The sequence below is a fragment of the Antedon mediterranea genome, chromosome 1 (genome assembly GCF_964355755.1).
Source record: "Antedon mediterranea chromosome 1, ecAntMedi1.1, whole genome shotgun sequence".
In the NCBI taxonomy this organism is placed as follows: Eukaryota; Metazoa; Echinodermata; class Crinoidea; order Comatulida; family Antedonidae; genus Antedon; species Antedon mediterranea.
In genome coordinates, this window is record NC_092670.1 from 1,600,354 (window position 1) to 1,618,981 (window position 18,628).

General features: G+C 31.9%; 1 protein-coding gene across 1 annotated transcript in view; it reads left to right on the forward strand.

Annotated features, from left to right (window-relative positions):
- Positions 1-14,798, forward strand: part of LOC140051017 (uncharacterized) — a 78,584-nt gene extending 63,786 nt beyond the window's left edge. The window contains exons 85-98 of the mRNA XM_072096079.1: positions 367-3,102; positions 5,044-5,148; positions 5,623-5,736; positions 6,810-6,923; positions 7,389-7,502; positions 8,969-9,082; positions 9,506-9,625; positions 11,648-11,764; positions 12,215-12,577; positions 13,101-13,223; positions 13,442-13,558; positions 14,053-14,163; positions 14,265-14,381; positions 14,785-14,798. Of these exons, the coding sequence (XP_071952180.1) occupies positions 367-3,102; positions 5,044-5,148; positions 5,623-5,736; positions 6,810-6,923; positions 7,389-7,502; positions 8,969-9,082; positions 9,506-9,625; positions 11,648-11,764; positions 12,215-12,577; positions 13,101-13,223; positions 13,442-13,558; positions 14,053-14,163; positions 14,265-14,381; positions 14,785-14,798 (4,379 nt within the window). The remainder of the gene's footprint in view (positions 1-366; positions 3,103-5,043; positions 5,149-5,622; positions 5,737-6,809; positions 6,924-7,388; positions 7,503-8,968; positions 9,083-9,505; positions 9,626-11,647; positions 11,765-12,214; positions 12,578-13,100; positions 13,224-13,441; positions 13,559-14,052; positions 14,164-14,264; positions 14,382-14,784) is intronic.
- Positions 14,799-18,628: the final 3,830 nt, after the last annotated feature.

Here is an 18,628-nt window from a genome sequence, read left to right on the forward strand (position 1 = left end):
AATTGATAACAGTGATGTTTTATGTTATCCAATTATCATTAGTCTACTAATTTCCATTCAGTATTTTATGCAATAACCATCACGTTGATGTTTTTCAGCACTTTTTTCTGCAGTAATGTTCCTTCCTAAACTGTAGGTTAACATTTACGATAACAACATTATTTCAGTAATCGTTTTGATAAATTTTGTTCTACTACAATTTTCAGACTCTTAATACATATATATATCTAAGTTTATGTTGTTGTTTTATTTATACTCGAGAACTGTAAAAGTACATAAATATACACTTTTTTTGTCTTGTTTAATCTAAAACAGTTTTTTGAAATAATAACTATTTCAATTGCGTATGTTACATTTTTGTTATAGAAATATTAGAATGTAATAGTAATCCTTGTTTAAATGGTGCCACATGCGTAGAAGATATAGATGGATATATTTGTACCTGTCCCAATGGGTACCAAGGAACTCAATGTGAGAAAGACATCCAGGAATGTTCTTCTAGTCCGTGTCAGAATGGAGCAACTTGTCAGGATCTTGTAGATGGATATAATTGTAGTTGTATTCCTGGGTTTGATGGAAGAGACTGTGAACAAGATATTCAGGAATGCTCTTCTAGTCCGTGTCAGAATGGAGCAACTTGTCAGGATCTTGTAGATGGATATAATTGTATTTGTATTCCTGGGTTTGATGGAAGAAACTGTGAACAAGATTTACAGGAATGTTCTTCTAGTCCGTGTCAGAATGGAGCAACTTGTCAGGATCTCGTAGATGGATATAATTGTAGTTGTATTCCTGGGTTTGATGGAAGAGACTGTGAACAAGATATCCAGGAATGTTCTTCTAGTCCGTGTCAGAGTGGAGCAACTTGTCAAGATCTTGTAGATGGATATAATTGTAGTTGTATTCCTGGGTTTGATGGAAGAGACTGTGAACAAGATATCCAGGAATGTTCTTCTAGTCCATGTCAGAATGGAGCAACTTGTCAAGATCTTGTAGATGGATATAATTGTAGTTGTATTCCTGGGTTTGCTGGAAGAGACTGTGAACAAGATATCCAGGAATGTTCTTCTAGTCCGTGTCAGAATGGAGCAACTTGTCAAGATCTTGTAGATGGATATAATTGTAGTTGTATTCCTGGGTTTGCTGGAAGAGACTGTGAACAAGATATCCAGGAATGTTCTTCTTGGCCATGTCAGAATGGAGCAACTTGTCAAGATCTGGTAGATGGGTATAATTGTAGTTGTATTCCTGGGTTTGCTGGAAGAGACTGTGAACAAGATATCCAGGAATGTTCTTCTAGTCCATGTCAGAATGGAGCAACTTGTCAAGATCTTGTAGATGGATATAATTGTAGTTGTATTCCTGGGTTTGCTGGAAGAGACTGTGAACAAGATATCCAGGAATGTTCTTCTAGTCCGTGTCAGAATGGAGCAACTTGTCAAGATCTTGTAGATGGATATAATTGTAGTTGTATTCCTGGGTTTGCTGGAAGAGACTGTGAACAAGATATCCAGGAATGTTCTTCTTGGCCATGTCAGAATGGAGCAACTTGTCAAGATCTGGTAGATGGGTATAATTGTAGTTGTATTCCTGGGTTTGCTGGAAGAGACTGTGAACAAGATATCCAGGAATGCTCTTCTAGTCCATGTCAGAATGGAGCAACTTGTCAAGATCTTGTAGATGGATATAATTGTAGTTGTATTCCTGGGTTTCATGGAAGAGACTGTGAACAACATATCCAGGAATGTTCTTCTAGTCCATGTCAGAATGGAGCAACTTGTCAAGATCTTGTAGATGGATATAATTGTAGTTGTATTCCCGGGTTTCATGGAAGAGACTGTGAACAAGATATCCAGGAATGCTCTTCTAGTCCATGTCAGAATGGAGCAACTTGTCAGGATCTTGTAGATGGATATAATTGTAGTTGTATTCCTTGGTTTTATGGAAGAGACTGTGAACAAGATATCCAGGAATGTTCTTCTAGTCCATGTCAGAATGGAGCAACTTGTCAGGATCTTGTAGATGGATATAATTGTAGTTGTATTCCTGGGTTTCATGGAAGAGACTGTGAACAAGATATCCAGGAATGTTCTTCTAGTCCGTGTCAGAATGGAGCAACTTGTCAAGATCTTGTAGATGGATATAATTGTAGTTGTATTCCTGGGTTTGCTGGAAGAGACTGTGAACAAGATATCCAGGAATGTTCTTCTTGGCCATGTCAGAATGGAGCAACTTGTCAAGATCTTGTAGATGGGTATAATTGTAGTTGTATTCCTGGGTTTGCTGGAAGAGACTGTGAACAAGATATCCAGGAATGCTCTTCTAGTCCATGTCAGAATGGAGCAACTTGTCAAGATCTTGTAGATGGATATAATTGTAGTTGTATTCCTGGGTTTCATGGAAGAGACTGTGAACAACATATCCAGGAATGTTCTTCTAGTCCATGTCAGAATGGAGCAACTTGTCAAGATCTTGTAGATGGATATAATTGTAGTTGTATTCCCGGGTTTCATGGAAGAGACTGTGAACAAGATATCCAGGAATGCTCTTCTAGTCCATGTCAGAATGGAGCAACTTGTCAGGATCTTGTAGATGGATATAATTGTAGTTGTATTCCTGGGTTTTATGGAAGAGACTGTGAACAAGATATCCAGGAATGTTCTTCTAGTCCATGTCAGAATGGAGCAACTTGTCAGGATCTTGTAGATGGATATAATTGTAGTTGTATTCCTGGGTTTCATGGAAGAGACTGTGAACAAGATATCCAGGAATGTTCTTCTAGTCCGTGTCAGAATGGAGCAATTTGTCAAGATCTTGTAGATGGGTATAATTGTAGTTGTATTCCTGGGTTTAAAGGAATTCACTGTGAAAGTGAGATACTGGAATGCTTCTCATCTCCTTGCAAAAATAATGGATCATGCTCAGAACAGTTAAATGGTTATGTTTGTCAGTGTGCAGCAGGTTTTTCTGGTTCCGATTGTGAGGTTAACATCCAAGAATGCTCAAGTAATCCATGTTTGAATGATGGTATATGCGTCGATGGGATCAACTCCTATATATGTCAGTGTGCAAGAGGATATACGGGAACTTACTGTGAAATTGGTAATTGAAAATTTGTATACAGTAGATATATATTAGATACATTTATATAATTATATGACAATAGATGAAACAGATGATGAAAGTAATATTTTAATAAATTTTAATAGAGTACCGTAATAGTTTCAATTTGGTAGATGTCATTTACATTTTCTGACAATATCTGATATTTATCATAGACATAGATGAATGTTCGAGTGGTCCTTGTAAAAATGGTGGTGAATGTTTTCAGGATGTTGACATTTACACATGTCAATGTCCACCTGGATTTTCAGGGATCACCTGCAAAATTGGTAATATATTAGACATGTAGACCTACGTGTGCTGTGTTTCTTTTTTTTTTTAATACGATTTTTTTTTTGTGGGTGGGGGTGGATGTTATTTTGTCAACCATTTTTTAAGATATTTTTTCATTTTTATTTATATACTTCTTTTTGAATGAACAATAATGGTATAGAAAAGAAATATAAATAACCAAAGTTTAAAATAATAATTACCAAGGAAGATAGTAGATCCTGTTTCCTGTGTTTGAGAGAGTAATTTCAATCTACCGAGAATAAAAAATCAATCAAATTCAATACTTTAGTTTAACACTCAAATTTTACTTTATCAAAGCACATTTATTTCAATGACACCAGACCTTTTGATATGTACTATTTGATATAGCTATTGTATATTTTTATTGTGTTATTTAGTGATGGCGATAGCTTTATAATCACTGTTTGTTATCAAAATTCAATTCTTTTAAAATAAACAGGAGTCTCAATGTAAGTTATTAGTTATTAGTTCTGGGAAAAAAGCAACACTCCACGACCTTTCTCTTTTCGTTTCAACTCTAGTAGTTTAGCATACTTTCACAGATTAAAGTTCAAATTGTAGTCATGTTCCATTGTTGTATATTAACTTTATATTGGACTTTAAGAAACCAATAATGCTTTGTAGGAGTAAACTGTTCATATGAAAATGAATGTATCATATCATATCTCAGATATTCTGGAATGTTCAAGTAGCCCATGTATCAATTACGGTACATGTGTTGATGGAATCAACCGTTTTTTCTGCGTTTGTCCAAATGGCTATGAGGGCACTTTCTGCGAAGTCAACACCATGCCTTGCACAAGTAACCCATGTGAAAACAATGCCACGTGTATTGGGATGCTTAACGACTTTACATGTACATGTCAACCTGGTTGGACAGGAAAGCTATGTAATCGGGGTAACGTTTGAAACCTGAAAAGAGCACTATCATTTCATTACAGATTCAGCTATGTAGTATTGTCATCTTTTAGATATTTGCCATTTGTACTCATTATGTCATACCAATGACCAATCGTAAATGTTCTTTAGGTACCTTTTAAAAATACTGTAATATGCATCTGTTAACCATAAACATTGAATTTTTCAAATAACTTTTTCCATCTAGAAATGCGTATTGTGTCTATTATGTACTTCATTTATCATTATTGAATTTTTAAAAGTGCACAACAAAATTTCTTTGACTGTTGTATGCTTTAAACATAAAGACAAATTTTCGAGATTTTTTTTGTAATACTAAATCATATTAGATTTGATAATTAAATTATATGTGGTTTTAATTGAACTTCATAACATCGATTATATTTCTTTGTTTTGTGTATTGGTCGTTTCTTCATTTAACAATATTAATTATCATTTAGTATTTGTTCATTTCGCACTCGTTTTATCTTTCTTTTTATCACTATTGTTTGTAATGTTATCTAAAAATGACTCAAATTAAGCTGCTCACTTCACATATGAATATAATGTAAATATAGATAATAAATATTGCAGACATTTCATACAGTTTCCTCTCCAGCTGGAAGTAACGGGTGATTTGTGAAAAAGAAGAATACCAATAACAATTGAAAAAGATCTTATGCTGAAAAATAAAATAATTATACTTTTTTTTTCAAACCACAGCTGTAGATCCATGTGCTGATGCGCCATGTTTAAATGGAGGTACCTGTGTTGATCTTGTAACAACTTACGAGTGTACTTGCACATCAGAATATTTTGGAGATACTTGCGAACGTAAGTTTCAATGGCAGAAAGAACACAAACATTGTATTTGTCTTTTGTTGTCTTTTTAGTGAAGGGTAACCCTTGTATTGGCAAGTTTATGTTGTTGTTTTTTATTTGTATTAAAGTTTTATTAACTGAAGCTTATTTGGTTAGTCTTATTTTAATATTGTGACTGAATACTTTAAAGTTTTTTCCATTTAATTGTAATTAATATTAAATGCATAATATATTTCTTTATAAGTAATAATTAAGTATAAATGTGGATTAACCTTAATTATCACTGTAATTTGTGTTTTATTTTTATTCAAATTCTTTTTATTTTTCATTTTTTATATATAATAAATAATGATATAAAGTTTATTTTTTACTTTCTTTTATTGTTTTGTCTCTGTTGTGTGTTTGTCCATTGAGATCAGCTTCTGTTCGATGGAGCATAAAATGAGTAATTACTCTTTTCTACATTTTACCTTTTTTTCTTTTCAGAACGTGATGCGTGTTATTCTGCGCCTTGTTTGAATGGCGGTAATTGTATCAACAATAATAACTTCTATACTTGTGATTGTCCATCAGCATTTGAAGGGGAAAATTGTGAAACAAGTAAGTACCGCACCATTGACATCTTTCATTTTACAATAATTCTATAAAGTCAGATCAAATAGCTTTTCTTGAATCTTTAATGTATGTTAGTTATTTCAATAGATTCAAACATACTGTACCATGGTGACAGATTGTTTCTTATTTTTACACAAAGTGAGGACTTGCCACAAATGAGTTTATTATTTTGTACATACACATCGCAATCTCATACATTAGTGTTCAGTTGTTATTTAAGTACATTTCAAAAGTATGTATATTGTATAAATTGTAAACTTACTTTAAAAAATGTTTGAAAATCCCGATATAAAAGACTGCATTAGAGCTAATTAATAGTGTGATTTAGTATTACTAAGGTACAATTAACTGAATTATATTCCAACCAAGCGACTCATAACAATGTTATATTATTAGCATTTTCCATATTCATGGTTTCTATCATCGTTTTGGTTTTTATGTGCACCTCATAATTATTGTAAAATTTACTTTTCTTATCAACCTATTTCAATGTTCACAGAAATGCACTGGTTTTATAAACTTCTTACTTCATGTTTACTTTAGAAAGGATTCCTATCTTCCTTTTCTATCTGGACTATTACTCCCTTTGTCGGATTTGTACATCACATATACTTTAACGAACATATTTTCTTTGCACCATGATGTCTTAAAAGGCTTTCAGTGCATCACCTCTTTCTTTTTTAATATTATTAAATTATTGTTTTAAAATAATTATTATTATTTTACATAATTTATTTTATGTGTTGATACCATTACCATATAAACAGTAAAACAGAGTATGATATTTCAAATAATAATAAACTTAATACCAGCAATATAGTCATATAACCAAAAAAAAAAATAACCACGAATCAACAAGGTATCATTCAAAATAAATACACTAATGTTAAACCCGAGTGAAGCCACGCTGCCTTGAATGTTATCTTTAAAACTTTACAGTTTTAGTTAGTTTGTTTAGCATAATTATCTGATGGTAATAATAGTAATAATAATAATGATGATTATCTTACCATGATGCATTTGAAGTGAGCATGTCTTTAGGAACTACTTTTTTTCAGACTTGTTTAACTGCCTAACTGCACCATGTTTAAACGGAGGTACTTGTAATGAGTATGGCACGCATTTTAACTGTTCTTGTCTTCCACAATACACGGGAGATTATTGTGAAAATGGTATGATGTAAATATTTAATATGATATTAACCTTCAAAAGTGAAAAAAGATGATTAAATAATTCCCTCTCCTTCAAATGAAGTTTATAATGTACTGTGTCTTCACCAAGGCACTGTGATGTTAATACAGTTGTTGCAGGAGGAAGCCAATATACATTATATGCATACGTTTAGAACTTTTTCTTAAAACTTAAAACAAATGAAGAGAATTTTCCTGCATTATTCTCATTCTGTGTTTCTAAATCTTTTCACATTCATTTACCTACTCACCATGTCCGTTTTGATTTTAGACAATGTTTTAATTAAGATATAGTAATTATTTTCATATGTTTATTGCACAACTATTTTCTGTTTCTTTTCACATTCATTTGATATCTGTACACAATTTAACTTGACTATACTACGTGTATTCCCTGTACACCATGCTTGTTTATCATGCTTTTATAAAACACTTTGCATTATTTAGTGAAAGACGCGTGTGAATCCAACCCGTGTCGTAATTTTGCTACGTGCAATAACTATGTCACATCTTACACGTGTACATGTGACGACGGGTTTTCAGGAGATAATTGTGACGAATGTAAGTGTATTGCTTCTTAAAGAATCCGCTGCTTTCCAAATATTATTATGCTTCTTTTAATTCACATTTGTAGCATTTGTTCAATATATATTAACTTCTTCACCCTCATCCATTAACATACAGTAGATTGTATTTTCTTACCATTTTAATTAACAATTGTGATGATTACTTTGAAAACCATGGGCAACATGGCACAGTTTATGATTTATCCCCATTCAAGCTTACTTAGTTTGTTCCATGGTCACAGTTTGTTGGTTGGTGGGTAGGAAAAGAATTTTTGTTTCGAGATATGTGTTGATGCTCAGATTATAACATAGATTCAGCTGAGTTGACTATTCTACCTAATTAAAGTTTTCATTTCATAGACTTTGTATAATATCAAATAAAGCTTAAGTCTATGATGTATATAGTTCAATACTATTAGTATTGAACTGGAAATTTGTTTCAAGTGTCCATTATTGTTATGTCTTCACAATTGTTAACAATATTTTTCATGAATACTATTATTTATATCATTATTTGCATTATTTAATGTTTGTACTGTTCATGTTAACTTTACTTTCATTCATGTAGTTTATTATTTATTCAGTAGATAGAGTTGTAGTAGTAGTAGTATTACACTTGCCTAATTGACAATTTAAAGATGGTATTATTAATGTATAATGTCATCGGTGTATGATATATATATATATATATCATCAATGTATGATGTCATAAAGGTAGATGTCATCAATGTATGATATCATCAATGTATGATGTCATAAAGGTATGATGTCATCAATGTATGATGTCATCAATGTATGATGTCATCAATGTATGATGTCATCAAGGTATGGTGTCATTAAGGTATGATGTCATCAATGTGTCATTATTGGATTAGTTTTATAGTCATGCTTTCAACGTGATTACACCAAATTATTTTAAAATAACATCAGTTGCATGTAATTAGTTTTAAAGTAGACTCTTTATATTTAAACTTGCATGAATATTTATTATCTAAATATAAATATAAAACTGTTTTAAAATACATATTAAATGATATGCTAATCTCCATAAAATCTGCTTAATTTATGTGTTAATCAACAAAAGTCTTTAATTGGAAGGAGATTTATAGGCCATGTCATTTTCATTGTATTTTTAATTGTAATTAATTATTATTCATTTTACTAATGGTCGGCGGACATGTTAGCATGAATGTTTAAAGCTAGTTAGAAATATAATAATAATATAGAAAAGTCTTTAAATAATATGTGAACTCCGTCAGAATTGGAAATGAACCTGTTTCATATATTGTGTTGTATTAAAAAAAGGACCGTATTGAACTGCAAAATCTGATTGCAGATTTCCTACAAGAATAGGAAAAAAATTCAAGGACCACAGAAAAATATTGTTTTAGAGAGTTTCTGAGTCCTCAGTTTTGGTGAGGAACGTATATACATGGCTTATCATTTTATGTTGCGTTTCAGTGGTTAATGCTTGTAACTCAAACCCGTGTCTAAACGGTGCTACATGTCGAACGACATCATCTGGATATGAATGCACATGTGTCATTGGATATAGTGGAACGAGATGCGAAAATGGTAAGATTAAAAATGATTAAACAAATTAAATAACCTCATTATAACCATTAATGTAGAACGTCAATTCGTTTTGTTATTGTTGTAAAATAATGATGGTAGTGACTAACTGACGTCATTCTATTATAGTTTAATGTAGCTTTGTGGTTGGCTTGTTTTTCAACCCAGATTTCTGTGTTGATTCTTAATTACATTACATTACTAGCACCCATTTTTTATTCTGATGATTTCAGTTGGTGTGTTCTTATCTTCGCCTTGTTAGCACACCACTTCTCCATCGTAAAATGTGAATTTAATGTTTCATATTCTTTTAAAACTTTTGAACGATCCGCTGTCACCGCAAACAGCAACACGTTGCCCTTGATGGATGCATTTCTTTGAGCAGTTCTAGACCCGATTATGTTAATATTTTTCATTTCATAATAGAACCGATAAATGAATGTACCAACAATATTTGTCAGAATGGTGCTACTTGCATCCCTGGGAGGGGTGACTTGTATTCTTGCGAATGCCTTACTGGTTGGACAGGAACTTTTTGTGAAATCGGTTAGTTTTTATCTTGCCTTAACTTTCACAAGTTTGTTTAATTTGCACTTTGCACTTTTTGTGTTAAATGGTTTTTTTTGTTAATGCACTTTAAATCTATTTCTATTCATAAGAATCTTTCTCAAGACACCAAACTGAAAAAAATCACCTCTTTGTTACACAACATCAGTAGTTTATGACAACACTTCTTCCTACCCCACAACATCAGTAGTCTGTGACAACACTTCTTCCTACCACAATTACTCTAGATAAATTTAATACGTTATGCCCCTGGACAAGTCTAGAGAAAACTCAAATTGACCGCCTTTTTAAACTACAAAAACGTGCACTTCGGATTTGCGCGGGAGAATCATTTAGAGCCCATACAAAATTACTTTTTAAAAGATTTAACGTTTTAAACATTTATGATTTAAATAAATTACAAGTTGCCTCATTTATGTACCGTTTATCTAACAATTTACTGCCTTCACATTTTAATACTTTATTTACAAGAATTGACGAACGCCATTCCTATAAAACCCGATCCTCTGTTAACAATTATATCCTTGATAATTTAAATGTTAAGGCTCGACGATTTTCTATGTATTATTTTGGTCCCAAACTTTGGACTTCACTCTCAAATGAACTTAAACAGAAATCTTCCTTTTCTAGTTTTAAATCTAATTTCAAACACAAAATGGTGTCAGAATATGCTACATAAATTTTCGCCGATCTTTTATCCTTATTTATTTGGTGGTGATACATGGCATTAAATCCTTCACCCTGGTATTCAATAATCTCCGCTACATTGTATCGTTATACTTGTTATTATACCATATTTAATTATATTTCATATTGTACTCTAATTGTTATCATTATCCCTTTTATCATATATTATATAATTGCCTGGTTTATCTTAACTTCTATAATTTAAATTTTTTTTTATTTCTTTATTTTATGTACTTTCACTATTATATATTTATATTTTAGTCTACTCTGTAGCAATGTTAGTATACTTAGGCATACGGGAGTCACGACTTAAAGTTCAGTGAACTTACTGTGACTTCCATCCACCCACATTTAATATATGTTATGTTATGTAAATGTAAATGATATATATATATATATATATAAGTGAGTGGAAAAAATAAATAAACGAAACGAAACGAAACCACACAACATCAGTAGTCTGTGACAACACTTCTTCCTACCACACAACATCAGTAGTCTGTGACAACACTTGAACTTCTTCCTACCCAACAACATAGTCTGTGACAACAATTCTTCCTACCCCACAACACCAGTAGTCTGTGACAACACTCCTTCCTACCCCACAACACCAGTAGTCTGTGACAACACTTCTTCCTACCCCACAACATCAGTAGTCTGTGACAACACTTCTTCCTACCCCACAACACCAGTAGTCAGTGACAACACTTCTTCCTACCCCACAACATCAGTAGTCTGTGACAACACTTCTTCCTACCCTTTGTTACAATTGAGAATGAGGAGTGAATGAACGTTATGATATAGATTGTTCTAAAGCTTGAATCTTATGTTAATGTAAATGTAACGTATTATATAAATGTTAAATGTATTACAGTATTATGCAAATATTGACTGGGTTGAGAGACATGATGTTAACACGGGGTTGAGATTTTAACTAACCTTCAGTTAATATCAGTTAAGCTCTGTCTACACTAGCAAACGTTATGTGATGTGCCCATATACGGACATGATGTTATATCGCTACCATATTATGGCATATTACTACCATATTTGGGCACATCACGCTAGTTTGATAGTGTAGACAATGCTTAATGCTTTACTTTGAACTAAACCTAACCATGATCATTTCAAAATATGTCAACACACCCAGCAATACAAGAGTCTGGTTGGTGTATGCAGCCACTGGAGAGAGGGCAGCAAATTCAGCTCCAGTATAACATATATATTAATTTTATTTCTGCACACAATATTATTTATTTTGCACATCACATTTATTATTAATATAATATTCACATAATATTTTACAACCTTCAGATGTAATGGAATGCTTGAGTGATCCATGTAAAAACGGCGCAACGTGTATTGATAATCTCGGGTTTTATCAGTGCTCTTGTCTCAGTGGCTTCACTGGGGTCAATTGTGAAATAACAGGTGACTGGTTATTTATATTAATGGGCTGACTCGGATATAAATCCACACTGTAGTATAATCTAAACCGTTGCATAGTGCGTACTATTGCACGCCATGTGACCCACAATTGTCCAATCAAATGACAGGAATTTATTTCCCAGTCAATACAGGTAGTTGCAATATTATTTGGTTTGTTTGTTTTTCGTTGGTATTTGTTTGTTTGTTTCGGGGGTTAAAACTGTCATTTTGGGTTTTTTTTTACAAAGTTGAGTACTAATAACAGATTATTTTAAGGAATGTGATGGGTTTTTTGTTATAATGTTTATATTACATAGAACATCAAACCAAACATTATGACTCGCCAGTAATATGTAGCATTTATAATAAACAAAGAATCGAATTTTACCTGGTCGTGCTACTTCGCCACATCTCTTATTATGCCATCTTGTAACAACGTATTAATTTTTACAGGAGCAAGCGGCTGTATTTCTACCTCATATCTGGATGTAAACGGTTCATTATTTCTCGCCACACCTGGCTATCCAATCAACTACCCCAACAACTGGTTCTGCAGATGGATAATATATGCACCAGAAAATGTTCAAATCAGGGTCATGTTTATTGAATTTTCCACCGAGAAAAACTATGATTTCTTAAGTGTCGGAAACGGAGACGATCCAACTAATTTCACAACTAGGGTGATCCATGCCTCTGGGAATATAATACCCGTGAACTTTATTTCTGATAATAATGTCACGTGGATAACGTTTACATCCGATATGCAGAATATTTCAACTGGAGTTTCTATGGAAATTATTGATAATGCTTTGGCTGGTAAGATTTTGATAAATGCTCTGTTGAAAATGATTTTTAGAAATGTATAATATGCCTGGGAGTGCAGAAAATCAATAATCATTATTTGGAAACAAAAATTGAATGGCACTCGTGTGTAACGGTGTGTCCAAAATGAATTAATTACAAAAAGGAACACATTAAAATTATACAAAAACAACTATAACATATAAATTATGATATTATTCTGCAGTTTTGATATGAATGATAATTACCTTTCTTTAAAATATTGCTGATGGCATAAACCGGACTAAACCGGATACATAATGTATACACTTTTATAACCCATTGTTTATGCACTCCAAATATGTTTTACAATAGTATGTGTAACTACTAGTTATATATTATGATATAAAATATAAACATTTGCAATACAGATAAATACAAACTGCATTATATGGACATATACAACATTTAATCATTGTTTATCATTCAAAATATGCATAGTAAGCTTGTGGAGATATAAATAATAGTCATCATCAACCTAAATTTTATACATTTTAAGTCGGATGCGTTGGTAGACCTTGTTTACATGGTTCAACCTGTGTGGAGGACCCAATGACTGAGCTTGGCTATCAATGCTTATGTGCAGTTGGATGGATAGGATATAACTGTGAAAACCAAACTAGTAAGTGTGCATTCAGTCCACGTTTTATCCCCTGATTTTTTAAGCTCTGTCTACACTATCTAACATTTTTTTTTTCCAAAAACATGATATAAAACGAAATTTAAAACGATACCAATATATAACAATATGACTGGTGAGCAGCAATTAGCCTAATTTTAAAAAAACAACAAGATAACAACAATGAACAATCATAAAAAAATGTTTATTTTGTGTTTCAGTGGGTGAAGCTGACCTTTGTGATTTTAACATGTGCTTTAGCGGAGGCACATGTGTTGTGGTAGATGGCCAAGTCCAGTGTGAATGTCCAGAGGGATTCGATGGTCAGCTTTGTGAAGGTACATAAGAAGTTCAGTGTAATTACAGTATTAGGCAAAACCTCATACTAAGGTCACTATGACAGGTGCCCAATAATTTGGGGTTGGTGGCCCACATACTTGCTCGGTATTTCATGTTTAGGTTTAGGCCTATAAGTCTTCAGCAGGACCAACACATTATTAGAATGTTTTGGCAAAGGCAATTTGAAACTTTTAGAATTTGGCTGAGACAAGAACACCAAAAGAGGAGAGAATGTGTAAAGTTTACAACAATAAATGAAAACGAGTTTCATTTTTTATTACAATGTCCTTTATATAATTAAGAAAACAATTTCGTCTATATTTGTTTTTCTTAATGTCAAGTAAAAAAAGAAAGTTTTACCCTTGCTAAGGTTCATTCATTTATTCGGGCGATGGCCTATGTATATCAAATGACCTAGGAAAGAAGAAGAAAAACAGTTGCCTTTCTTTCTACAAACCAATGTATATAATTTATGCTTTTTTTATATTTTCAGTGGACCCTTGTAAACCTAATATGTGTCAAAATGGTGGTATTTGCCGAGTTGAAAATGGAATAGCTGTTTGTGATTGTCCAGAATTTTTCGGTGGTTCACTTTGTGACAATGGTAAAGTATTTATGTACATTTTAAAGTAAAAAAAAAAATTATCATTTCTGAAAATTGATATCGATCTTCATTTATTCATGTTTATGTTTATTTCTCTGTAGAGTTCAATGCTTGTGATACTGCCCCTTGCCTAAATGGAGGAACATGTGTCGATTCTAACGAAGACAGGTTTATCTGCTCCTGCCCTTCTGGGTTCAGTGGAAATTTATGTCAAAATAGTAAGTTCTATAGAAAATAAAATGCTTGAAATTATTAAGTTGCAAGTTGAACAATTCTTTGTGAAACATTATTGAAACTCTTTAATCTTTTTAATTTGGGGATCAAATATTACAATGATGTCCAATATTCTTGACTTAATATAACTAATGTGCAGTACAGACTTTGTGTATATGAACTCTTTTTAAATACACTGTTTTAGAATATTAGAAAATCTAATTTCTTGTTGATTATGGGCAGATGCTACTGGGGTAGGGGCGGGGGAGTTCCAAAATTGATCAAAAAGGAACCCAAACTTACAGAATCCTAAGTCCTCTCTCTAATAAATAGAATATAATTTAAAAGATTGAAGAAGAAGAAGAAGAAGAATAAAAGATTAATATAATAATGATTCTTTTCTTTCAGTTATCACAGGTTAGGAAGTTCACTTCTGCATCTCTGACGACACAGCTCAATGTAGTCACATTATATACTCGTACGTCACTGCATGTATCCTGCGTCATATTCTGAATACAATTTTATTTTTTTACTGACACTTTTTTATTGACAATAAGGTAGTAACACTATATTGCAATTTTAGTGTAGATATAGTGAAGAAAACATGACGTAATCTACTGCAGAAATAAGATTATGCAGATGCACTATATAAAAAGGCTGTATTGATATTATTACAGAATGTCAGTTGCTTGTATTGCTATTGACATAGCCTTTACATATTCTATTTCTATTATAATTGAAGGCACTATTTTTAATAGTTCCCTGTTTGGAGTAAAAATAATAGTGACTTGCATTATATATAATATATGTGGTTTGGGGAATGTAAACAACAAGCTTAGATATAGTCAACAATTATTAGCCCAAATATGTATTTATTTAAATGTATACAAATCATATGTTAACTTGTATATACAGTGCATTTGATTTATTTAGAAGTTTTGTAACTAAGTATTTTAAACATCTATCACATTTAAATGTACATGGTATGTAATTACATATGAATGAGTTGAAAATGACATATTTATGAGTCATATGTTCATGTAGGCCTGCATTAGGTTTATTTGCATGCATAATAGTTGGATTTACATATCTATGAGTTTAATTTGCATGCATAAATTGTATGCATATATATGCACGTTTTTAAATATGATGAGTTTAGTCATATTTACATAATTATGAATGATGTAAAAAGATTTTATTTGTTTCATGTACATATTTATATTTATGATTTTTGTTTTCATAATATTTAAAATTTAACTCAAATATGTATTACTCTAACTATTAACTACTAGGTTTAATCAAAATTTGCTGTCTAATTTCTAATATGTCATTATTCTGCATTATGAAGAAGAGTAAGTACTGTACTACTTTTACTGCAGTAAGCGAGAAGAGCTTACCTGCACTGTGTCCTTACATAATTTCTAATATAATTTTAAATTTGCATAAGTTATTACTGAAGACATGTATTATACTAATGTTTGTGTGTCAAACGTTTTTTTTTCCGTATCAATCGCATGTTTGCACGCAAATCAAAATAGTGCTCGAAAAAAAGTACTGACTTTTGAATCTTTTTGAGGTAATATTATGTGCATCTGCGCATGACAAAGTTTCATACAGTAAACAACAACAAACAAACAAAGTCAAAACTGGCCAAAATATCGACTATTTACTTTTTAAAATTTATTGAGGTAACATGCATTTAGTAAAAGATAAAAAGCAAAACTTTGCTATGCCATATTCCGTAAAAATGTCGCTATAGACTTACTATAGTACCCACATTTTAGATTCGATAATATTCCAATATGGAACTATAAGATAATGATAACACAGTATATGCGCATATGGCAATATTATTGCATAATAATTTAATTTTTAAAAGTCGATATTTTGGCTATTTTTGAAAAATCCAGGGAAATTTTCGAAAAATGGCCAAATTTTGGCCTTTTTTATTTTTCAACATAACTGGTTACTATAGCATACTTGACATGCGCAGAACCCATTATTCGACTCTGCGCATGTTTATTATGCTATAGTAACCATTTATATCCGAAAAATAATTTTTGACATTTTTTCATATAACTGGCTACTATAGCATAATTGACATGCGCAGAACCCATTATTCGACTCTGCGCATGTTTATTATACTATAGTAACCATTTATGTCCAAAATTAATTTTCGACCATTTTATTTGTTGACATAACTGGTTACCATAGCATACTTGACATGCGCAGAACCCATTATTCGACTATGCGCATTTTTATTATGATATAGTAACCATTTATGTCCAAAAATAATTTTCGACCATTTTATTTTTTAACATAACTGGTTACTATAGCATAATTGACATACGCAGAACCCAATATTCGACTCTGCGCATGTTTATTATGCGATAGTAACCATTTATGTCTAAAAATAAAAGGGTCGAAAATTGGCCATTTTGCGAAAGTTTCCCTATACAGGGATTTTTTTCAAAAATTTCCAAATATTTTTACATAACTGGTTACTATAGCATAATTGACATGCGCAGAACCCATTATTCGACTCTGCGCATGTTTATTATGCGATAGTAACCATTTATGTCTAAAAATAAAAGGGTAAAAAATTGGTCATTTTTCGAAAGTTTCTCTGTACTATAGTACAGGGATTTTTTTCCAAAAATGTCCAAATTTCGACCTTTTATTTTTCTGATAGCATACTTGATATGCGCAGAACCCATTATTCGACTCTGCGCATGGTTATTATGCTATAGTAACCATTTATGTCCAAAATTAATTTTCAGCCATTTTATTTTTTGACATAACTGGTTACTATAGCATAATTGACATGCGCAGAACCCATTATTCTACTCTGCGCATGTTTATTATGCGATAGTAACCATTTATGTCCAAACATAATTTTCTACCATTTTATTTTTTTACATAACTGATTACTATAGCATAATAGACATGCGCAGAACCCATTATTCGACTCTGCGCATGTTTATTATGCTATAGTAACCATTTATGTCCAACATTAATTTTCGGCCATTTTATTTTTTGACATAACTGGTTACTATATCATAATTGACATGCGCAGAACCCATTATTCGACTCTGCGCATGTTTATTATGCTATAGTAACCATTTATGTCCAAAATTAATTTTCGACCATTTCATTTTTTGACATAACTGGTTACTATAGCATAATTGACATGCGCAGAACCCATTATTCTACTCTGCGCATGTTTATTATGCTATAGTACCCATTTATGTCCAAAAATAATTTTCGACCATTTTATTTTTTGACATAACTGGTTACTATAGCACACTTGACATGCGTAGAACCCATTATTCGACTCTGCGCACGTTTATTATGCTATAGTAACCATTTATGTCCAACATTAATTTTCGACAATTTTATTTTTTGACATAACTGGTTACTATAGCATAATTGACATGTGCAGAACCCATTATTCGACTCTGCGCATGTTTATAATGCGATAGTAACCATTTATGTCTAAAAATAAAAGGGTAAAAATTGGTCATTTTTCGAAAGTTTTCCTGTACTATAGTACAGGGATTTTTTCCAAAAATGTCAAAATTTCGACCTTTTATTTTTTAACATAACTGGTTACTATAGCATACTTGATATGCGCAGAACCCATTATTCGACTCTGCGCATGTTTAATATGCTATAGTAACCATTTATGTCCAACATTAATTTTCGGCCATTTTATTTTTTGACATAACTGGTTACTATAGCATAATTGACATGCGCAGAACCCATTGTTCGACTCTGCGTATGTTTATTATGCTATAGTAACCATTTATGTCCAAAAATATTTTTCCACCATTTTATTTTTTGACATAACTGGTTACTATAGCATAACTGACATGCGCAGAACCCATTATTCGACTCTGCGCATGTTTTATTATGCAATAGTAACCATTTATGTCTAAAAATAAAAGGGTCAAAAATTTGTCATTTTTCGAAAGTTTCCCTGTACTATAGTACATGGATTTTTTCCAAAAATGTCCAAATTTCGACCTTTTATTTTTCAAAATAACTGGTTACTATAGCATAATTGACATGCGCAGAACCCATTATTCGACTCTGCGCATGTTTATTATGCTATAGTAACCATTTATGTCCAAAATTAATTTTCGACCATTTTATTTTTTGACATAACTGGTTACTATAGCATACTTGACATGCGCATGTTTATTATGCTATAGTAACCATTTATATCCAAAAAATAATTTTCGACCTTTTT